The sequence below is a fragment of the Thamnophis sirtalis genome, unplaced genomic scaffold, assembly GCF_051295495.1.
Source record: "Thamnophis sirtalis isolate CommonGarterSnake01/CBP01778 unplaced genomic scaffold, rThaSir2_p1.2 scaffold_2, whole genome shotgun sequence".
NCBI classification, from domain to species: Eukaryota; Metazoa; Chordata; class Lepidosauria; order Squamata; family Natricidae; genus Thamnophis; species Thamnophis sirtalis.
In genome coordinates, this window is record NW_028261382.1 from 79,409,649 (window position 1) to 79,434,088 (window position 24,440).

The 24,440-nt window shown below is 37.3% G+C and overlaps 1 protein-coding gene across 1 annotated transcript; it reads left to right on the plus strand.

Moving 5' to 3' along the window:
- Window positions 1-573: 573 nt before the first annotated feature.
- LOC106555274 (zinc metalloproteinase-disintegrin-like atragin) lies at window positions 574-23,633 on the plus strand. The gene is made up of 17 exons (XM_087703616.1): window positions 574-711; window positions 1,421-1,527; window positions 2,035-2,111; window positions 2,910-2,988; window positions 4,210-4,286; window positions 5,673-5,865; window positions 7,799-7,861; window positions 8,524-8,595; window positions 10,157-10,326; window positions 12,244-12,328; window positions 13,545-13,675; window positions 15,285-15,462; window positions 16,474-16,563; window positions 17,625-17,826; window positions 20,192-20,297; window positions 22,139-22,262; window positions 23,181-23,633. Exons 1-17 carry the CDS (start codon window positions 660-662, stop codon window positions 23,223-23,225), a joined length of 1,851 nt encoding a protein of 616 aa, XP_087559742.1. The 5' UTR covers window positions 574-659; the 3' UTR covers window positions 23,226-23,633.
- Window positions 23,634-24,440: the final 807 nt, after the last annotated feature.

A 24,440-nucleotide genomic window follows, 5' to 3' on the forward strand; every position in this document is an offset into this window, starting at 1 on the left:
CTAACAAAATTGCCTTAACAGTGTAATCAAAAGTAGAGTTCCCTAAGGGAAAACAAATGTTTTTGAGTTCTCTACAAAGGGAGAAATCTATTATGGCATAGATGGTTTTTCCTGTAGTGAAGTTAGGGGTTCCTTAGGTCAATGCAGTATATCCCAAAATAACATCATTTTTGAAACTCTACTAGTCAGTTCATTGATCTCATTGACTGGCAACCAGCACTAAATGCTAGCAATATTGAAAGGATGCTAGATTGCTGAAAAAGTGCTTCTTATTCAAATAATACTATGAAAACCAACTCTTGGCATTTGAGGCCCCATGCCCAAGAGGCCCCAACTTTTGTTGTATTAACATGTGAGCCAAGGACAGCATTCATAAGAGCATTTAATCCTCACCTTTTGGCTTTTGCTTTGAGGGATGTTGTCAAAGAAGCTTTCCAGATGTCATTGTTGGAGTGACAAGCACTAAGCCAGTTGGAAAACTGCCCTCCTGTTATATTGTTACAAGTTTGAATTTGTGCAAATCCTTTAGCAAACACCTTCGCATATAAGGGCATGAATGAAGCTGAAGAACATGCTTCTCACCGTCAACAAGAGAAGAGCTCAGGTTGGCTTGGAAGCAGAAGGAGATTTCCTGTCCGCAAGCCCATCCAGGCTCCAAAATGATCCAAGCTCTCTTGGTAACTATATGCTTAGTGGTTTTTCCATATCAAGGTAAGATGTTTTCTTTGGTTTCCTTCTTCAAATTCTTACTGTTAAAAGTCTATGGTTTTTCTTTTGATACTTAACCAAAATTTGCTCCACTTCAGTTTTGAAAGACTGAGCAAAAGAGTTCTTGCTCTCAAGGATCACATTTCTTGTAAAGTTATATAGATGGTTTTCTGGAATTTTGTCAAGATAATAGATCCTAAGAAAGAAAACTCCTAATATCCTCAGAAGAAAATCATATTCAATGTGAAGAAAAGGTTTTCCAATAATGTGAGTAAGAGAATTAGAAGACTGAAGAGGAGAAACAGAGTTTATGGCAAGAAAAGTTCAGGAAGCAAAATGTTAATAATGTAGTATGATTTACTGAATTGTGTGAATCAGACTATTGTAATTTGTAGTTCCTCGTGTTGTCTTTATCACTCAGTGCACAAACTTGCACATTCGGTGAGATTTATTTATTTGTTTTTCTGATTATTCACACTCCAAAATCTTTCTTTTGCATCTGGCCAAATCACTTTCTCTAGATAGTCTCCCAGTGGTCAAACATCATTCAGCAAATTGCATACCCAACGAAAACCTTGATTTCCACTAGAAAAATATTCCATTCTTCACTGATAATTGAGTAACAAACTGAGTTGTGAATGTGAGAATGGTAGAATAACATCCCAAAGTAATGTAAACCTTTCTTCTTCTTCTCCCCTCCCCCTTTACAAAGGGAGCTCTATAATCCTGGAATCTGGGAATGTTAATGATTATGAAGTAGTGTATCCAAAAAAAGTCCCTGCATTGCCCAAAGGAGGAGTTCAGAATGCTGAGCCAGAGGTAAGAAAGGGATCTCAGCAAATTACTTCTTGCCAGCCAACAGAGTTTTTGGTATTTCTTTGCTGCCATGTAATGATTACCTGGATCTTTGCATTACAATCTATCTGCCTGTTTAATTAATTAATTAAATCATTCATTCATTCATTCATTCATTTATTCATTCAACAAATTTATATGGCTGCCCATTTCACATAAATTTGAGGAGACTCTTGGTAACTTAGCAGAGAATTTCCTAATATTAATTGGCTACTATAGCTAATAAAGTATTTCAAAACACCCAGCCATATAGGGAAGAGGGATTGAGCAGGGAATTAGCCTGAGAATGAGACCTTGAACTTATGCTTAAATTTAATTTTATAGTGCCCTTCAATCACTAGATTAAATACATTAAATCTAATAAATAATTTGGCCACAGCTCTCCATTTGACACAGGTGTGGAGTTGTTAAGAAGGTCCACATTTTATTTGCCTATTTTTAAAAATAAACCCTGAACTCTTTGCTTTTCAGACCAACTATGAAGATACAATGCAATATGAATTTAAAATGAATGGAGTGCCAGTGGTCCTTCACCTAGAAAGAAATAAGTATGTTCAATCAGAAGTTCTCTTAACTTTACTAGAACTAGAGCTAAAAGAAAGTATATCATTTACATTACCCCAAAATATCACCATTGAAATTAGTATGGCTGTCCCTGTACTGTAAACATTGGAAGTCTCTGAAGTCCTAGTGCAATTTAATATTAGTATTAACACCGAGATACGTAGCTGGTGCATTAAGAGTGACTCCCTGGCTTTGATTTTACAATGCATCTTACTTTTGAGCATGCTGTATCCAAAAGATTTTATTTTGCCTCTGGATGACTGAGAATCTCCATAGACCATGCTATATGTGCCTCTAAATGTATAATTCCTTTATTGTTAAGTACAGGCTATAAAGAAATTCCCCTATATATGGGCATTCCTGTGTCACTTTATCTTGTACCACTGGAGAGATTTCATACTAAATTCTAACGTGTGCTTTAGAAATTCTAGCGCCCCCTTTTGTTTTGTTTAAATTTGAAGGCTATCCAGATTTCAAGAGCAGCATCTGAATGATCACATTTTGGCATGGAAGCCAAGCAGGGCTCGAAGTGGAAGAATAGCAAGGAACATGTAGATTGGAAAAAGAGAAGGCAATGCCAGAAGGCATAATTGTGACACTAGGAATGGAAAGTGACTCCATATATTGGTTTAAAACTTCAAGACAGATGCTTCGGTATGAAGCTTCAAAACATCCATTTCTTTAAGGTTTCTTCATTTTACTCTTAAGTTAATAGAGCTATGCGGCTCTCCTTTATAAAACCAAGGAGTTTCATCAAATTCACTTTTTTAAATTCTTTCCAGAGGACTTTTTTCCAAGGATTACACCGAGACTCATTATTCCCCTGATGGCAGAGAAATTACAACAAGCCCTCCGGTTGAGGTAATATCCAGGGTGTCTTACTTTTAGGAAATAAATTGAGAGGAATATTGAGCACTAATATTCCAAATATGTTAGTACCAGACCAGGCTACTCAAACAAGGACTGTAGAGCTGTAAAGTATCTTATACTGAAATAGTCATGTAAGGATGTGTGGATTGTTAAACCCAGTTTGTTTCATTCATTGACTTAGTAGGGCAAGAATTCAATCAACCAGTTATTTCCTACTGGTTAAAAGCAAACATTCTGGGAGGTGAGTATCACAAATAGATTGATTATGAGAACATCAGGTTCATAGGATCTACATTTCGATTTTAAAGCAGATTACTGTTATCAATTCAGTATCATTTGTTTATAATACTAAAAATGAAAAAAAATCACTTTGATCCTTACTACATGTGTTGGAAGTTATAATACTCCCTATGGTGCAGTGCTAGAAGTTCACCAGCAGTTTTTCATTCAGTTGTTGTTTCCTGAGAAGTATCAAGAACTGTTATCTCTGCTAGGCCCCTTTGACCAGTGCTTCATTAAGTCCTTGGCTTCTTCCTCCCAAATTGATATAAAAGTGTATCCTCTGTCTCCAAAAATAATCTACTTCTGGCTTAGCCTCTTCAAAGTTCATACAAATTGTTCCTACTGAGTGTGTAACAGAAATCTCCTGACTTTAATGCTACATGGATCCTGCTTCCAGATGATGCTAGGAATTACATCTCTGTGTAAATTTCTGAAAGCTTTCATTATGCAGGCTCAAGGGAATAACAATTAATTGGTATCATTAGTAAATGTGGAATTTTAAATACATTATGGTACGATTTCAGAATGTAGGACAATCATCAAGTTTGAAAGTTTGTTCAGCAAATCCTTGGTTCATCAATAGAGTTGATCTCCAAGAAGACAAGGTTGATGGAGAAAAAGGCTTGTAATTTTAACAACACATTCTCTATTTTTCTTTTGGTTGTCTGCCCAAAAGTTCTTAGTATTTTACCATCAATGGGGCTCCCCCTGCAGTGTGACTTGTTTTTATGGAGAGTTGTGTTTAGCCTATGTTCATTTTGGAACAATCAATATTAAGCAAGTCTTCTGTCCCCTAAAATCAAAATGTTCTGAATAATTGCTTTCTTAATATTTCATTCATGTGGTGAAATACATTGGAACCGCACTTCTGTTCATCAAATCATACTACAAATAAGCTTTAACCAATGTAGTCCTCTTGCCTCCACACAGGATCACTGCTATTATCATGGACACCTCCAGAATGAAGCTGACTCAACTGCAGTCATCAGTGCATGCAATGGCTTGAAGTAAGATAGTCACTTATCTTTTATTTATTTTGTTAAGAATAAAATGCTCCTCTTGGAGATCTCATAATTAAATTGAGGGACATCAGTGATTCATGCAAATTAGTTGGGTTTGATCTAAGCCCTCTGCAGAATTAAGAAAGACTGGTTGAGTACCAAGAAGTGCTGCTGCCAGTCAATAGAGACACTAGGGAGCTAAATCAGGTTTGTATAAAGGAGCTGCCAAGCCCATTTCTTCTTTGTATATAGGAGGTAATGTTACAGGTACAGGGCGGGGCATAACCTTTTCCTAGGGGGTCACAGCAACACTTGTAATAACAACACAAATAATTCATACACCATTCGAAAGCCCATCAAAAACTGAGTTTATTGACACGATTTAATAGTCAGTATGACCACCATTAGCCCTTCGAACAGCATTCAAACGAGGTGGATAAGAACACAACAAATCTTCAAACAGTTCCGTTCGATTTTCCAGATTTTTCAACACAGTTTCCAAATTCATTCTCAAAGTTTCAACCGAAACAAATTTAACATTTAATAGCTCATTCAATTCAGTTTTTTATGGGCTTTAAAATGAGGTGTCGCGGAAGTTGTAAACTGCTGTCGATCTTGCTGTGACCCCCTAGGAAAAGGTTATGCCCCGCCCTGAAAATCGAACGGAACTGTTTGAAGATTTGTTGTGTTCTTATCCACCTCGTTTGAATGCTGTTTGAAGGGCTAATGGTGGTCATACTGACTATTAAATCGTGTCAATAAACTCAGTTTTTGATGGGCTTTCGAATGGTGTATGAATTATTTGTGTTGTTATTACAAGTGTTGCTGTGACCCCCTAGGAAAAGGTTATGCCCCGCCCTGTAGAGAAGGTAAGTAAGCTTCAGATTGCATACCTTGCTAGAATGTCTACAAGAGGCAAGCAGACTTTTCAGTTCTACTCAGAAACACTTCCTTGGAAGTCACTCTGCAAACCTTCTCTGACCAGCTAGATATCTTAGCCACATAAGGACCCCACAATTCAAAGTCATTAGTCAGATTCAATGTTGTCCCAACAGCTGTTATTAAGGAAGACTTTAAATGATCCCCTTTGTACAGAGACTATGTCCATACAGTGGAGGAATAAATGAAATGATGGAACATAACATAATAACAACAGAGTAATAAAAGAAGAATAGGATGATAGAATAATGGAATTGGAAGGGATCATAGAGGTCTTCTAGTTCAATTTCCTGTTCAAGTACAAGACCTATCGTATATCATTCTTGAAAAATGGCTGTCAATCTCTCTCTCTGCCTTCAGATACTTTGGAGAATAGATTGTCACGCTTTTAGCCCCAATATTCTCTTCTCTAATTTTCCATCTGTGACCACCCTTTTATATATTGTTTTACAGAGGACATTTCAAGCATCAAGGGAAGACATACCTTATTGAACCCTTGAAGCTTTCTGACAATGAAGCCCATGCAGTCTACAATTCTGAAAATATAGAAAAGGAGGATGAGAGCCCCAAAATCTGTGGGGTAACTGATACTTGGGAATTGGATGAGACTGTCAAAATGAACTCTCAATTAAATCTTACTCCAGAAGTAAGTCTTATATTAAAATCTCATGTATATAACATGGTTAGATAACAGGGATTCATTTACTTGTTTCTAAAATGTAATGTAAAAGAGAAATTCTTTGGGGGGTGGTGATTGGATAGAATTCATAAGGGAGGAGCCCCCATTTCTAAATTCTTTATCCTCAGCAAGTTGTGGTTACGGTATATACATTATGTTTAATTGATCATTAATTGGTCCTTTATCTTGAATGTTCTAGTCTTAATGTCTGCTCACTGTCACTTTAGTCAAACTGGATCTTTTGCAGCAGAGTTAACAAAAAAATAAAATATTTTTTTTAAAAAAAGAAAGTGACAGTAAAATAGCAAGGAGAGAATGTGCACTCTGGAATTGGCAATTTGGCCTTGCAGTTCTGTATGCTGAAAAACATGAATATTTTTTCCTAGAGAAAGAAGCAAGTAATACATCCTCACACATACCGATCATAGCAAAAGTATACTTCCTGTGTAATTTGGAAATTCTAGTGGTGAGCTCTAACAGTAGAATGCTGGAGGGAAGGACTCTTTCCCAGGAAAATAAGTGGCACATTAACAATGAGTCCTTGAATTGCACAAAGAAGCTTAGAAGGGATTCTTTCCCTAAAACTTTCACAGGATGTATCCAATGGTTACACAGAATGTACTTTAGTCTGGCAAGATTCCTGTCTATAGGAGAGCAGCAATAAAGAAACTACTCTGAGCAATTAACCATTTTGTTCTTGTTGCTTGTGCCTGAGAAGTCGAAAACAATACTCAAGTAATCATTTTAAAATTGCATCAAAGGAAAGATATAAACCTTTGACCATTTAGAGTGAATTCAGTGGTCAGAATGTCAGATTTTCTCCCCTTATCTTTTCATTGATGCATAGTGTGATATCATTGCAGGCAGTGTCTAATTCAGGGTTAGTCAACCTTTTTATACCTACCACCCATCTTTTTTATCTCTGTTAGTAGTAAAATTTTCTAGCCGCCCAGTGATTCCACAGTAATGGTGATTTATAAAGTAGAGAAGTAACTTTACTTTATAAAATTTATAAAGCAGAGTTACAGCAAACCCCTACTACCCACCATGAAAGCTGGAACGCCCACTAGTGAGCAGTAGGGACCAGGTTGACTACCACTGGTCTAATTAGTTCCATAGCAGGACCACATCACCATATTTCTCATATGATTGGTTGAGATCCTTTGTTTGAGAAAGGGGAGGAAAAGTGGGAAAGTCATTGGAGCATCAGGCTGAAAAATTTGTCAAAGAAAGCCATTCCTATTAAATTCTGTTCAGAACTAGGTATTCATATATAAATTTATCTTTAAGTATTGAATTATAAATTCCAAAAACAAATTAATTGGAAAAAAGTGCCACACCATATTAATACAAAGAAAGGGATTCGTGTCATGACATACTTTTTAAAAAGGTGACAACTTTTGTTTCTGCTTGACAATCCATTGCATAATGTACTTTTTCCTCAAAAAATTAACAGCACGTTCTCTGACTCAGAGTTCCACAACCTTTCCAGCTTTGCAGACTGGCAGGGGGAATAAGGGATTGTTCCCCATGAACAGCAGGATCATGCGTGTGCCCAGCTCCATTTGTGCGAGCAGTGAGCAAATGGAGCATATCCATCCATACTTTCTTGCTGCCCATGCAAGTGGAGATGCCCATGCTTATGCCAATTCTCACCCACCACTTCCACGTAGTGGGCTATGGCCCAGGGGTTGCGGAACCCCACTCTAAGGGCTAAAATTTAAACAATCTGTCTCCCTATAAATGTCTTCTTCAAAGAGCCAATATTTCTGAAAGGCCAAGTATTTTAACCAAATTGTATAACAAGCAGTTTTCTGATTATCTGATGATGACCAAGATTCGTGTTGGCTGCTGGGAGCAACATGTCTAAACAGCCTTTTGCTTATTGTTGTTTCTTTAGCAAGACAGATACTGGCAGGCCAAAAAATATATTGAGTTTTTCGTAGCTGTGGACAACAGAATGGTAAGTATCTGGGATATCATTCCCATTAATTTCTGCCTTTTTTAATGTGGACATTTTTGAAAACATTAACAAACATCCAAACTGGATTTCTCTTAACGTGTGCTTCATCATAAACTTTGAAATTTCTTTTTGTTATTAGACCCAACCAATATTTACAAAGTTAGGAGACATTTCTGTAAATATACTCTAATTTGCACATTTATTCTTCCTGGATTCCATCTAAATTTGTTTTTATCCCACACTGGTTAAACAGTTATATAGGTTTCTTTGAAACTTTCCTGCACAATTTCTATATCCAAGTTGACAACACATAAAAAATAAGATGTCTAGCGGAGTATGCTTCTGTTTCACTTCTCTAAACATGGAAATATGGTATCCAATTTAGGAAAGCATCTCAGTAGGGTGACCCAAATTTTTTCCAACCAGGAGGCGAGCACAAGTATGCTGCTGAAAAGTTAATAATTTTGATATATTAATGGCAGAAATGTAGAATAAAAAATCAGCAGAAAAGAATTATTTGGATTGCTTGAATAAAAAGTAATATTTTTCCTAAATCAAAAAAATTCAATGATCCTTTCACTGATATGTTCTTTATCTTCCTCCTTCTCTCCCTTCTTTGTATAATAATGATTTCATCTTAACTTTTTTTATCTTTTCTGTAGTACCTGAAATACGAGCGCGATTTAGCTGCTATAAGAACAAGAATATATGAAATTATCAACACTTTAAATATGGTAAGAGGACATGACAAAAATTATTTCATTTGTTGGATTTAATCTTTTCTCAGCCCCTTCCCAGTTTTTCACTGTGTTCACATAACACACTTAACCAGGTAAAGAAAACTTGGAGATGGACTTCTATAAGAATGCTAACTTTTGTGGCTTGGAGTGAGGCAAAATAAGGTCATAAGGCCAGCTGGTGATCCAGCATGTAAGGCCATCCCAGGAAATGGGTTAATTGAGTAACTAGGTTAATAGGCCTCTTACGTGAATACAGCCACTGTGTTGAGAGGTTGCAAATCCAAAAGTGTTGCAAGAATACAGTCAGAACGGCACCTGTAGCTGGATTCTTTGAAGGCTGCGGTTAATGGTTCTGAACTCGAACATTAGAAAGGGATGGATAGAGTCAGCCAATTGATTGTGAAACTGATCCCTGAGAAGAAACCTGGAGAGAGGAACTTAATTTGAGTTGGATTGTGGTATCTAGGAGGAGATACATTCATATTGTAATGTCCTATTAGCCTTCTTTACATTTTCACTGTTGATCTGTTGGAATCAGGGAGACAGCAGAAAGATCAATGAGCCAAATATCCCTTAATCCTCCTCCTCTTCTGTTCCTGATTACAGAGAATAATCAACTGTTTCTTTTTATCCTTTCATTTATTTATTTATTTATTTATAATTTATCCTTTCATTTATTTATTTATTTATAAATAAATATGGAGCCGAGGTGGCACAGTGGTTAAATGCAGCACTGCAGTTCAACAGTTTGGCTGTTCAAATCCCACCAGGCTCAAGGTTGACTCAGCCTTCCATCCTTCCGAGGTGGGTAAAATGAGGACCCAGATTGTTGTTGGGGGCAATATGCTGACTCTGTAAACCGCTTAGAGAGGGCTGAAAACCCTATGAAGCGGTATATAAGCCTAACTATTGCTATTGCTATTGCTATTTTTAATACATCCTCATTATTATAAACTTTTATTCATTACACATGAAACTCAGTCAACTAAACATTTAAAAATGTATCACAAATATCATTGACTGGCTCTGATAATTGATAATTGATAATTGATTATCATTATATGATAATTGATTATTGCTGCCAGGGTCCTAGTTATCATCCAAGTATCTTCTTAAATTGTATGTTGTTTCAAGTTGTTGTTCTTATATTATTATTGTTCTTATTATTATTCTTTTTGTTATTATTTCTTTTATTCAGTAAGCATGAAACTCAGTCAAGTGAACATTTAAACATGTGACATGAATTTCATTGACTATTGATTCATTTATTATTGTTATTATTTGCCCAACATATGAAGTCCTTAGTGCTGTCTGAGCTTGTTGGTTTCCTTGCAGACATTTCATTATCTGACTAAACAACTTTAGAGCAGAAAGGAGCACCAAGGACTCCACCATTCAACCTTGAGCTACAAAGATTTCTCTTCTATTGATGCCTAGATCTTTTTTTCCCTTCACCTGCCCATAGAAGCCAATATCAGATGCTTTTTAATCTTGAAAGATTTCTCGAGGTTTACTTGCATTTGAGTTTCTGATTGTTGCCATATCCACCTGACAGATGCTGAGACCTTTGAAAATTCATGTTGCACTGGTTGGCATAGAAATTTGGACCGACAAAGATAAGATTAATGTGCAGGAATCAGTGGCTGCCACTTTGGAGTTATTTGAACAATGGAGAGAAACAGATTTGGTGACACGCAAAAGGAATGATAATGCTCAATTAATCACGTACGTCTCATTGTGGGGAAAGGGAGAGGGATGTCTGGGAGTGGAGTATTATGGGAAGATTAGTGCTTGTACAGCTTTTCCACTCTATGCTGTGTACTTTAAACCAGTGGTCCCCAACCTTTTTATCGCCGCGGACCAGTCAACCTTTGATAATTTTACTGTGGCCCGCTGAGCGCGCGCAGGGGTGGGGGGGCGTTGTTCGCGATGACACATTGATTGTTTATATATCACGTGCGTACCAGCGCGGGGCTCTCTTCCCTGGAGCCTTTGCGCACGGCCCAGGAGCTTTTGCGCACGGCCCAGGAGCCTTTGCGCAGCGATCATGGCCCCCGGCCGCTGCAGCGATCATGGCCCCCGGCCGCTGCAGCGATCATGGCCCCCGACCGCTGCGCGGCCCGGTGCCAGGTACTCCACGGCCCGGCACCGGTCCGCGGACCGGGGGTTGGGGACCACTGCTTTAAACCATATGTGAACTATATCTCTGGCTCAAAGTAAACTGCTTTTATTTTTTTTAGATGAGAGCTGGTTTTGAAAAGCAAGTCAAATACACAGCTTGATTTCATTTCACTTGGATTTAAAATTGAAACTCAAATGATTATCCTGTTATGCTTTGCCTGTACTTACACATGTATTTTTAATTTGATTAAGTAATGCTTTGGTTCTCACTCTGCATCAATTAAATGAATGCTTGTCTTACACAACAGATAAACCAAGAATAAAGTAAAATAATAAAATATCCAATCTATTTATAATGCTCAGCAATACACACACACACACACACACACACACACACACACACGATCTTTTTCATAGCTGAAGAGCCAACTTTGTCAATGTCAAAATGCCAAAAGCACATGGAATGCTGTTACCTCTCCCCCACCAAAATGGTAACTATTTATCTACTTATGTTTATGTGCTTTTGAACTGCTAGGTTGGCAGTTTCTAAGGGGTCTTCTAATATGAAGACCATGTCGTCTGCAAATGCCTGTGGCTTGTATTTCTCTTTTTAAATTTCCATTCCTTTTATTTCTCTATTTTGTCGAATATTCCTGGTTAACATTTCCAAAGTGAGTATAAATAGCAGCGGCAACAGTGGATATCCCTGTCTAGTGCCTTTTTTTTAATATCAAAGTTCTCTCTCATGTCCCCATTTATCATCACCTTAGTTGATTATTTATTATAAGTTGCTTTAATCATATTAATAAATCTCTCTCCAAAGTCCAGTTGTAATAACATAAATTGCCAATTAATGTTGTCAAATGCTTTCTGGGCATCTAGAAACATTAACCCCATTTATTTTCTAGGATGCATTTCATAATATTCCAATGTGTTTAAAATCACTCTCATATTGTTTTTAATCTGTCCCTTGGCAGAAATCCATTCTGGCCTAAATGTATAAATTCATTCAAATACTTTTAAAATCTCTCTGCTATTGTCTAAGCATATATTTTATAGTCCACATTCAGTAAAGATATTGGCCTGTAATTTTTTATCTGCATTAAATCTGAATCATCTTTTAGTATGAGAATGCTGTTTTCTTCCATCCATGAGTTTGGAATTTCTGCTTCTAGCAGTTCTTCATTATATACTTCCAACATCACTGGTCTTAATGTCTCTTGTAGTTGTTTGAAAAATTTTGCCAGTAGCCCATCAGGCCCTGATGTTTTGTTATTCTGTTGTCTCTTAATTATTCTTCTGTCCATTCCTTCATGGTTATTCATTCATTCATTCAATATATCTTTAACTGTGTCCGGTACTTTAGGGAGTACGGATTGTTCCAAATACTGTTGTATATTATTTTCCAGAATGTTCTCCTTATCATACAGTTTCTCATAATACTCTTTTTATGGGTTTTTTTCCTCCTCATTCTGATAATGAAGAGTCCCTTTCTCATTGATCTCCCCTTGTTTCTTATAGGGGCATTGACTTCGAAGGAGATACTGTAGGATTTGCTCCCATGAGAAGCATCTGCAAGTCAAAGGAATCTGTAGCAATTATTCAGGTTAGTAGAAATGATACCTGTTACCTATTTGTACTCAAATGAAAACTTATATATAGGCATAACTTCTTTATAAATAAAGAATCTTCTTTTATATCCAAATCATTCTCATCCATCTTTATTTGCAGATTTGACATTTCCAGGTCCTGCCTCAATTGATGGCATTTTGGTACAATGCATTCTAGACAAGTAGATTGAGCTTTTTGTATGCCATGAGCTATATATCAGAAGGTGACAATATATTATAATGTTTCTGGAAGAGTCTAACTGTGCTCTGATTGGCAAATAAGCAGGTTACAACAGATTACAACACTCCCAAATAATGCTTGAACAATATTCTTAGCAATCCTAATGACAAACATGAATCACTCTTGTTTTCTTACAAGAAATTTAGGATCTAGATTGTATATGATTGAACTAATGTGCATTGAGAAAATGAGGGAATACTAAACCTACTTAAAAAGGAAAAAAAACTCCATTATTTTAAGACTCTACAAGAAAACTATATTCGTTAAGGTGATACTATGCATTTATTGAGAAACAAATAACTTAGTTTTTGTTCACATCGAAAGAATTGAAAAACATGGCAATAAAAAAAACTCATAAAGTTTTGTTTCTTAAGAAACACAGTTAGGATTCAAGTAGTACGAGGTAATTCTAAACTTGTTTGCTCAAGAAGGTCATTTTTATTCAGAAAGAATAACTGATTCTTAAGCCTGTTTAGGGCTTCAGCCTTCAATAGTGAAAATACTAACTCACACAAAAATTGCTGAATATTTTTGGACAGAAGTTGCCTGTTAAGTTTTAATTACTAAATAAATGAAGAGAGATGTATAATTACTTTATATTGTTATGTATGTTTTGTGTTTTGTTTGTCCTTGTGGTGTTTTTCATTCTATTTTTAAAGATGAAAACATTCAATTAAAATTATTTAAATAAATAAATAAATTCAGAGAGTGGATGGATCGGTTTTGATCTTCTCCTGTGCTGTAACTTCCTGGCTGTAAAGTTTTCTTCTGGATGCATTTGTGTATGTTCTGGAGTCTTGGTGGGCATACATTCATTCAGAAGAGCTAGCTAGATGAATTCTGAGATGGTATCCTCAACTCAAAATTTTTCACTTAGTCATAATTTTTAGACAATTAGTGTTAATGATAATTGGATTCACTTTCAGTTTCTTAGCAGACTAACAATAAACAATGTATTCTCTTTTCCTTAGGATCATAACAAAGAAACACCTTTGATGGCAACTACAATGGCCCATGAGTTAGGTCATAATCTGGGCATTGATCATGACACAAATGGCTGTATTTGCCCTGCTAACAAATGCATTATGACTCCGCAACTAAAGTAAGGGCTGAGGAACACTTTTAATGCCTTTCCAATTAAGTTATTTTTTAAATACTTGCAATTAATTGTGAAATTAAATATAGTGAGGACTTACAAAAATTAAATAGTTAGGGAGTTATAAAAGTGAAACTGCTCTCAACAATTGAATAGCCATCATTCAGTAGCTTCCTCCAAACCACAAGAGTTTAAAGAAACAGAATAGGAAGCATAGCCCAAGAGACAAACTATCCAAAATTTCCAAAATAGGAAGCAGAATGGGGGGGGGGAGGATTATTGTTTTCCCTCACCCCTTGTAACATAAAAGGTATGTTATATCTCTGCCATACATTGCATTCTTCTGAAACTAACAGGGAACAACATACAGAGAGTGATTGACTTACAACCATTTGTTTAGCAACCATTCGAAGTAACAATGGCACTGAAAACAGTGATTTATCACTGGTCCTCACAGTTACAGCCTTTACAGCCTCCCTTCAGTCACAGAATTAAAATTTGGGCAGTTTGAGGCACCAGGATGAATTTATGGTGGTTCTAGCATCCTGCATTCATGTAATTGTCATTTGTGACTTTCCCATCTTCCCTCCATATGTAAAGTCAATGGAGCAAGTGGAGCCCCTTAATGACTGTGTGATTCACTTAACAAAGTGGCAAAACTGGTTATAAAACTCAGCATGACTCACTTAACAACTGGCTTGCTTGGCGATGGAAATTCTATGGCAAGTCAAGGAGTAGCAATATTTTGTTCCAGGTGGATATTTAGCCTTTGCTTCATCAAGAGGGAAAAAGAAAAGGAAAAATGAAGCAAAACAAATTGATGAAATCTTCTCAGCAATTGTCCATTGCAAAACTCCCCATAACCTTTGTGTAAAAGTTGTAAGATCTTGTCTATTTTATGACCACCTGCAGATTGTCTTTGTCTTCTTGTTTTCAGCACCTAACCTGAGGGCAGATGATTATATTCCTATTGATTTGTATTAACATTAGGAATATGTTTGGGTGGGCTTATGATAACATGTTTGCTTCTATTTAAGTACGCAGCTTCAGAGGTCAGTGTGACACCACTGATATTATGACCTTTTCAACAAAAGAAATAATCAATGAATGGTTTAAGGCAAACAGAGAGTTAGTATACTAAGCTCTTCAATTGCCTCAAAGTATTCATTGCTATAAAAAGTACTCTGTCTCCAAAAGAAGAAAAGAAAAACAATTTTCCACTGTTTTCCCTTCAATTATATTATTGCCCTTCCACAGAGAGGCTGTCTAAAAATGAAAATGAAAGGCAGCCCATTGAAACACAAGAAGAAGCTCATTCAACTAATATCCCATGGAGCTCTCACTGAAAATTTATTTGGTTAAAAAAGGAAAGAATATTGGTGGGGAAAAAACTGAGAGAGCATAATCTGGGAGTAAGATCAAGGGAACAAATATTTCTCTTAGCCATTTTGTTAGCTTTAGAGAAAAGAATCACTAACAAATCACTTTGTTAGCTTTAGAGAAAAAAATTTCTTCATTAACCATCCCTTTTCCATCTTATATGTTTTTGCAATGAATTCTGTTCCTAGTTCAAATATGGATGATGATCTAATCTTATTTTGTTTCATCTCTGCAGTGATGTCCCTCTCTATGACTTCAGCTCTTGTAGTGTTGAGCAATACAAGACGTTTCTAACTTCAAATCTCCCAGAATGCATTCTCAACAAACCCTTGAAAACAGTTGTTGATGCACCTGCAGTTTGTGGAAATTACTTTGTGGAGATGGGAGAAGAATGTGACTGTGGCTCTCCTGAGGTAAGTTTTTTTAAATCAACAAGAGTGATTTCAAAATTTTTCTCCATGGAAAATCATCCGGCTATCTAAGTGGTTTGAGCCATCTAATAGGTTGGTTTCTGAATGGCATAGGTTTATGTGCTTTATCTACATGCATGAATGCTGTGGCTTCTTGGATTTGAGGAACCAGTCATGGAGGAATAAAGAACTGGTATCTCACTAACAACTGGGGAAGACAGAATATTTTTAAACACGGGTGATTTAGCTCCCCAACAAAATTCTTCCCTACTGAAAACCCTATTTTGTTGACATGGAGACATTATCTGTCCCACTATTTTCCTGAGTTGCTTCCTCCCAGAACTTATGATCTTTGATCTATGCTCTGATCCCTAGCAATATTTTTATAAGAACTGTGATTTACTGAAGTGTTCTCTTTATATTGTTAAATACACATACAATGGTTTGTAAGAATGTCCTTGAGAGACAAAAGAAGGAGGAAAAACCTACTCAATGGTCATATAAGTGTATGTGTGACAGATTAGCCTGCTGAAGCAAAGCGACAAGGCAAACATCTCAAGAGGAACACCTCCCACCCATTCTTTTGGTCCATAAAAATGAGAGGATAAAAATGTTCATTCAGTATTTAAAGTTTCTGCTACTGTAACCTTTACAATAAAGGTAGTGTTCATATTCATGGTTGGCGCTTCTTCTCTGAACTACCTCCAAGGCTGGCATGAAGATTACAAAATCCCTCATGAATAAGAAAGGAATGGGGGCTCAATTGGGAGATGACTATGTTTTTATTTGTTTTATTCCTTTCACATAGGAAATATCAGATAAGTCTGTTTCATGTAGATATGCCATCAACTGATTACAATAACAAACCGTTTGTGCATTTGCTAGCTTGAACCCATGAGGGAACCCAGCACAGAAATATCTTTTTCCTTCACAATTTCCCTCTACAAAATAGACCAATAAAAAAAGACCAGGCTGAGAAGTCTATGACATCATTTGATATGTTTTGCTTCTCAGGATTGTCAAAGTACCTGTTGCGATGCTGCAACTTGTAAGCTGAAACCTGGGGCACAGTGTGACGCTGAAGAATGTTGTGAGAAATGCAGAGTAAGACTTGTTTATTTTTAACACCAAGAGAGATTTTACCCTTCTCCATACTAGCCATATAAAAATGTAATATTTCTTGGCTGCTTACTATGATCAAAACATTTTAATCTATTCCTATCCCCTCTTCCAGCTTATTTGACCCTTATGAATATATCTATAGGGAGGATAATGTAACAACATTTCAGCCTTGTCTTATTTGAAAATACCCTCTTTCTGTACATTAAATCTCTGAAAATAATAAATTTGTTCTTTGATTGACTTTGCATGGATGTCCAATTTAAATAAGAGTGCCCAATGTTTGAGATTGATGCCCTAACTTAGTTCCTTGACTTTTGGGAAGGTTCTGGGAGGTCTCTGGTAATGCTGTGACATTTTTCTAACTGAGATTTTTAGGATGGAAATAGGTTTAAGAGATTTCTGGAAATAAAATTGCTTCTCTTCCATCCCCTCCTTAAATTCTCTACCTGATTTCCAAAGCTCTAAATTCAGTTATTTTGGTGGCACATTCTGGAGGTGCTGCAGGAACATGAAGAGAGAGATGCAAGTTCCTAATTATTTCTATAAATGTTCACAGTTCAGTCTGCAATGAACTTTTTGAGCAGAGGGGCCCAAATAATTTTGTTCCTTCCATATTTTCATCACAAGCCCAGATTCATAGGAAGAGTAGACATTTTTCAGCACCACAGAAAATTATGTGAATGCTTCTTCCCATGTAAGAAAATAAAAATATATCATGAGAAGTTCATCAATTAAACTTTGGCTGCTTTTTCGAGGCAGCCCAATTGATTTTCACTTCATGGTCAGCCAATATATAAGCCTTGTATTTCAGGAATCGAGCCTTTCATTGCAATCATTTTTCCATAGCAAAGAAGACAGGCTGCAACTGTCTTCTAGGCACAATACACAATTGCAAAATGGCATTTTTTTGCAAGGGATGCCTTACTTAGTAATCCTCAAGAAGATGAAGAGGAAATTTTGAACTGTGTTGTGAATCATAGTTTGACTCTGTTCTCTGCTGCTAAAGAATTATAGGTGGGAGTATTTTCCATTCTCACCCACAGTTAAAGAGAGCAAGAACAGTGTGCCGGCCAGCAAAGGATGACTGTGACGAGGCTGATCTCTGCACTGGCCGATCGGCTGAGTGTCCCACAGATAGCTTCAAGAGGAATGGAGAACCATGCCAAAACAACCAAGGTTACTGCTACAATGGAAAATGCCCCACCCTGCATAAACAATGTCTTGCTTTATTAAAGAATTCACCAGGTAAGTCAACCTGAGGATTTCAAAAGTAGTTTTATTGAAAAAGACTAATGCGGTCATTGCATAAATCAAAGATTTTCTCATTTGTATCCATAGTAAATCATGATTACATATAACAAAGTAGGAAGGAGCCTTGGGGGGTCCTCTAGTCCAACTCCCTGCTCAAGTAGAAAACCTTATAACATTTCCCATCTCCTCTCTAAAAATCTCCAGTGTTAGAGCACCTACAATTTCTGAGCATTTTTTTACAGTTGGAACATTTTTTCAAGACGATGTTCTTTCTTTGGAGGCTTTAGAGCCCAGCCCTCCGGATCTTTGGGTTTAAAACTCCAGTCATCCTTTGAGAACATGGCCAATGGTCCAAGAAATGGCAGTTGTAGTCAAGAAATGTGGAAAGACTGACTTTGGGGAAAGAATCTTTTATGGGATATGGATACATTCCCAAATTGGACAAAGATCTGAGCCAATCTCAATGAGAGACAGTGTAAATTGATTATGGGACTGTGTGCTAAGAATATTCAAACTCCAGGATAAAAATTTTCTTTACATTTGGCACAAGAATTGAAGACCCAGATCTTGGGAGATGTGATTCTTGTCACTCATCACTCTTGACTTTCAAACTATTTACAAAATTTTCAGCATGGCTCTATGCTGAAAAAGGAAACTGAAAATAACTTCCCTTTTTCATATAAGGTAGATAGTTTTCAGTAAGCATGGAGATTTATCTTGGCCATAGATCAGTAGTGCAGTGAGGCTTTGCATTAATACAGTCAGAATTAACAGAATAACTGAGTTGGAAGGAGCCTTGGAGGTCTTCTAGCCCAACCCCCTGATCAAGCAGGAAACTGTATACCTTTTCCATTCCCTTCTTTTAAAACTTCTAATGCTAGAGCACCCACAACATCTGAAGGCAAGCCATTCCACTGATTAATTTTTCTGTCATAAAAGTTCTTAATTAGCCTTCAATTCCATAATCATATTTGTTCATTTTATTTGTATTCTTTATAGAATCTCAACATCTGTTTTATATTGTGATGAACAAAAATAGATGTAATATTTCAAATGTGGTGTTGCCAAAGTATTATAAAGTGGTACTAACACTTCTCACAATCTTGATTTTATCCCTCTGTTAATGTAGCCTAGGACTGTGTTGGATTTTTGGCAGTTGCAACACACTGCTTGTGCACAATTAAGTGATTGTCCACTAGAGCTGCAAGATTCCTCTTATAATTATAGTATTGAGCCAGGTATCACCTAGTCTGAACCTGTGATTTGGTTGTTCTTGCCTAAATATAGAACTTTTTAAAACTTTTTTCACCATTAAATTTCTTTTGTTAGATAGGGTCAAGTGTTGAAGTCTCTCGAGATCCTTCTGGATCTTAAGCCTACCTTATGGAGTGATGGCCATTCCTGTCAGCTTATTGTTGTCTGTAAATTTGATATGTTCCCTTTTATCCCCTTGTCTAAATTGTTTATGAAGGGTCAGATGATATGTGATGGTGACTGGGAATCCGAATTGCAAATTAGAACATTGTTCCATCGATCCATTGGATTTGTGGAGGATGTGATTTAAGCAATAAATGGACACTTGCTGGATTATTTCCATTGCTTTGAAAATGGAAATCTCAGTTCAAACAAAGAAATCTTTATTTTGGTCAGTTAAATAGCATAACATGATTTAACATTTCAAAGAACGATAATACCTCCATCTTTTGCAAGTAGTCCAGCTATATTCAAAAAGCCTTAAACCCAGGCCTCAAATCAAGAATAACACATTATGATTTTTCCATGCTGAGTTATTTCTTCTTTCATTCCTGTAAACAAAATCTTGCTGGACTAAGGACTCTACTGTCTTCATACAATACACTCGGTAAACTATTAGAGAGCATTTGTCTCACCCTCATTCTCTCACATGTAATATCTGTGGTGTGTGAATTGCCTCTTACTCATCTGGAGTGCACCATCTCCCACCCAGGATCCCCCTCCTCACTACATTCCAGCAAAGGGATATTTCTACAACAGTGTTAAAGTTGGAAAATGAGACTAAGCACATGAGGAATGAAACTGCATTCAATTCCCCTCCAGCCATTGATTTTCTGCATGATCTTCTGCAAGAGGCATAAAAGTGGCTTCAGCTTTTGTGCCCATAAAATTCAATAAGGAAGTTTAGGGTATCACTGTATCAGATAGAGAATGATTCAGGCATAATGGGGATTAGATAAATAATGGGTTACAAAATAGTAGCTTACAAAAAAGTAAATTTTAACTATAGTTTCTTTAATCCTCTGGAATCTCTTAAGTTATTCTTTATCCGGCTGGCATGTTATACATTCATGTATTTGTCTTGGTTTCTCACTCCCTCTTGAAGATGCAAATGTGGCTCCAGATGAATGTTATGATATATTAAACCAAGGAAGGAATGATTTTGGCTACTGCAGAAGGGAAAACGGTGTAAAGATTAAATGTGGACCACAGTAAGCAATCTAAATTATTTCCTTCTATGATCATATTATATAAGGATAATAAGAAATATTTTAGGGTCCACATCTGCGGGAATATGATTCTGTCATCTGGCTAAAACAGTAGAAATGTGAATCAATTTCTGAATGGCTAATTTTCCTTTGTTTTCCATCTTGGGAAACTACCTTTTAAAACATTGTGTCAGAAGTGACAGATAGTTCTTGACTTACAACCATTTATTTAATGACTTCCAAGAAGTTACTTAGAACTTGCCTTTTCACTTAGAGCTGTTGCAGCATTCCTATAGTCATGTGACCAAAATCTGGGTGCTTGGCTTGGTGCAGTGTCCCAAGATCACATGTTCATTCTTTGAGACCTTCCAGCCAGCTTCCAATAAATCAAAGACAATGGGGGATCAGATTTCCTTAACAACAATGTGATTTATTTTGCAATTGTAGTGATTCACTTAACAACCGTGCCAAAAAGATTATAAAATTGGGTGCAGCTCACTTACCAACAGCCTTGTTCAGAAATCGAAATTCTTCACACATTTGTGGTCATAAGTCAAGAACTATGCTATAATCAGCTTTTCTCTTTGGGCTGACATCACTCAGCTTGTTTACCCTGCATATTACTGAGCAAACCCTGATTGATGTGTTTATAAATTGCATTTAGCCATAAATCATGATTTAGAAATCACAATGGCCAAATTTGCACCCCATGTTGAACCCAAACTAAACAATAAGCCACATTATCTTTTAGTCATGTGTATAAATCCAGATTCTTCTTTTGGCTCTTACACACTATAGTGCCAATCTTTAGATTTCAACTCCCATCATCCCCTGTCATCAACTGTTCAGAGATTATGAGACTTTTAAGTTAGAAATCTGGAAAATCTCTAAAGTCTTTTAAATCTGCTTTAAGGGTTTTCCAGGTGGATAATGGATGCATTACTTGCTCTTAAGATTAGAATCCTGAGTCAACCATCTTCATCCTTAAAAACAGGGAAATCACAGTGAGCTGGTTGGAGATACAGGAACTGTGATCTCAAAACACCTTGTGAGATATTTCAGTTATGTGTCGGGGGCTACTAGTTCCCATTGAATCTGAGCAAACTTCTGGTTCTCCATTTCTAATTAAACTAAAACATGTAAAGGTTAAGCCAAGATCAAGATTCTTAGCACAGTCACTCATGCTCTGGTCCCGGCTGGACTTCTGCATAGGGCTATCCTTGAAGTGCATTTAGAAGCTACAACTGGTACAGAAGGCAATGATGCTAACAGTACTGGAGACCCCTGGAACAAGGCACGTGTGACCACATTGTTACACAAGTTGCATAGATTGCCAGTTTGCTTCTGGGCCCAATTCAAGCAGTTGGTCATTACCTTTAAAGCTCTTTATGAAATAGGTCCAAGATATCAGTGGAATTGCCTTTCCTTGTTGGATTGACCTGCCCCAGTCCTTCGGTGGAAAGGGCCTGCTTCAGATTCTGTCAGCCAAAGACTTTTGGCTGTCCAGGTGCAGGAGAAAAGCCTTCTCTGCATGGCAATATTTTCTTATCAGAAGTGAGATCTGCCCCCAGAATTCTGGCCTCCTGGAACAGCCTATGAATCTGGCTCTGCCCCTTGGCCTGTGTCCTCAACATGGGCCTGCTATGTTGGGGATGGCTGACCAGGAAGAGGTAATTGTCACCCCCAGGCTGCCCGTCCTCTTGGTTTTTAGCTTTTATTCTAATTAAAATTGTTTTTAGCAATTTCTAACTTCTTATTATATTGTAAGTCACTGAAGAGATTAGCAAATGAACATCCTCTCATTACTCCATCCTTTTTAATTAGAATGAATGTTTCCTTTTCAGGGATGTAAAGTGTGGTAGGTTATACTGCAGTCGTGGAAATGAATCGGATTGCAGAATGAAATATTTTCCATCAAAGGAAGATGATGGATTGGTTACACCTGGAACAAAATGTGGAGATGGAAGGGTTAGTAAAAGATTACCTCTAATCTATGTCCTCGGATTCCAAGGGTTGATCACTACAAATGGATCTTGCTGAAAGCTGGTTTAGATTTTCCAAACTACAGTGAATGTGCACAGAAGAAAAAGTATCCCTCTAGCATTCTTTTGGTTTTCTTATTATTTTGTTTTTCCTTCAAACAGCAGCCACAACAAATGAGGTAAATGTCCAGGGCTGTTTCTTTCTTCTAAGAACAAAGTGCCTGGCCTTCTCAGAGCCTTGTGCTTCTCCCTGGCAACACTTTCTGGACAGAGACAGTCCTTTCTCTACACTTGTAGATATCTCCATACTAGGGAAGGTGGAAGAGAGAAAGGAGAAAATCAGGACAGAGCTGGTTGTGACCCAAAGGTCTACAGTTCAGTGAAGCCACTTAGAAGTGCTCAAGAAATCCCGAAGCTTATAGGAAACGATCAGGAATCACTTCACCCTGTCTTTTTATACAATGTAAAACCTGAAAAAAATGGGTTAGTGCTAAGGAACTACAGAGTTCAGTTGTGGGGAAAGTGCTGTCTTATTCTAATGCAGGGGTGTCAAATTCAGGGTCCAGGGGCTGGATTCGGCTCACATGTTGCTTAGATATGGTCCACAGGGCCACCCTGGAAACAGGGAAGGCCTTGTCCACGGTGCCTCTGACAGCAAAATGGAGGTCCGAACTCCATTTCTGCTGGCAAATGATTGCAGGTGGCTGTTGCAGCTGAAAATAGAGTTTGGCAACCTGTTTTCTCTGGCAGAGCACTCAAGCCACCACAGGCAAACCTGACACAAGTGATTTTAAGCTGGCCACACCCACCCTGGCCATGCCTATTCTCCCCCCCCCCCAAGGTCAATCACAACCTTGAGTTTGACACCCCTGCTCTATTGATAATCTGTTACTTTGACTTTCAGGTCTGCAGCAACGGGTATTGTGTTGATGTGCGGACAGCCTACTGATCAACCACTGGATTCTCCATAATTTGATTTTGGAAATCTTCCTTCCAGAAGGCTTCCTTCAAGTCCAAGGAGACACACCTGTCTTTATCCTACTAGTAAATCATTCTTAGCTTCCAGATGGCATCTAAAATTTGCAATATTTCTTCTCCATATTTAACCTGATTATCTTTTGCTATAATCAAACTTTTATCTCCCACAAAGTTCCATGGTCACATACAACGCCGCAGGCTTATTTGCTGTGAAGAAAAAAAATGGCCATTTTACCACTTGCCAATTGCAATGCATATTTAATGCAACAAGTTCTGCTTTTGAGCTGGTGTATTGAAAGACAATGCTTCCTCTCCCAAAATTTTATGCTGGCTTTCCAAGATGTAGCTGCTTTCATCAATAAACACTTCTCATTCTGCACTTGTAAAGGCTCATGTTTCAAATCTGGTTTGATACCATAGGGTGAAATGTAATCTCACATTATTCATTTAAACTGGGTACCAGACTATCTGTCTGATTGCAAGCTTTCCAGGATGAAGCCCTGAAGTTAAGAAAGATGGATGAATAACCTACAGTGGAAAAATCTAAATGGTAGTTCTCAAGACTGTGTGAGAAATTTAGCTAAATAAATATAATTTCAAACAGCATTCAAAGCCTGCCACCTGAAGTAGCTACCTCATCTCTACAGCAAATTGTCCCCAATTTTCAGTAGTTCTGTCAGAGGATTAATTCCCATAAGTGTAACAATCCTCTACCATTACTTTTTGGGCTGTGAAAACATACTCAGGTATGTTTTATCCACATATCTCAACAATCTACAATAATCTGTGAACAATCAAGAGTGGGGGGAGCTGTCTTCACCCTCTTTCTCTCCCACATGATATCCAGGTAGAATTGCCTCTTAATCCTCTGAAATTTACCCCATTTCTTCTGGAAACCATTTCTTCACTGCATTTCAGCATGGGAATGTATCTGTGACAGTTGCTGATGTTGGAAAAGGAGCACATAAAGGAATCAATCTGGATTTAGATTCTGCTAAAACTATGATTTACCAAGTGGTCATTTGCAAGTTGGAAAATAGTAGCTTGACCTTTCTGTCTATAAAATGGAATAAGCAAGTTTCTATGGTGACACTGTATGAGATAGTGAATGCTTCATACATAATGAGGATGGGTAACATAAAATGGGTTAGAAGCATATGGATATTGTTAAACCATTTGGTATCTT

Excerpts from the sequence above, each read along its gene's own strand:
- LOC106555274 (XM_087703616.1), top strand. The coding sequence starts at position 660 with ATGATCCAAGCTCTCTTGGTAACTATATGCTTAGTGGTTTTTCCATAT. Across the intron at positions 8,596-10,156 it reads TTATCAACACTTTAAATATG|ATGCTGAGACCTTTGAAAAT; the intron begins GTAAGAGGACAT and ends TCCACCTGACAG. Across the intron at positions 16,564-17,624 it reads AATGTTGTGAGAAATGCAGA|TTAAAGAGAGCAAGAACAGT; the intron begins GTAAGACTTGTT and ends TCTCACCCACAG.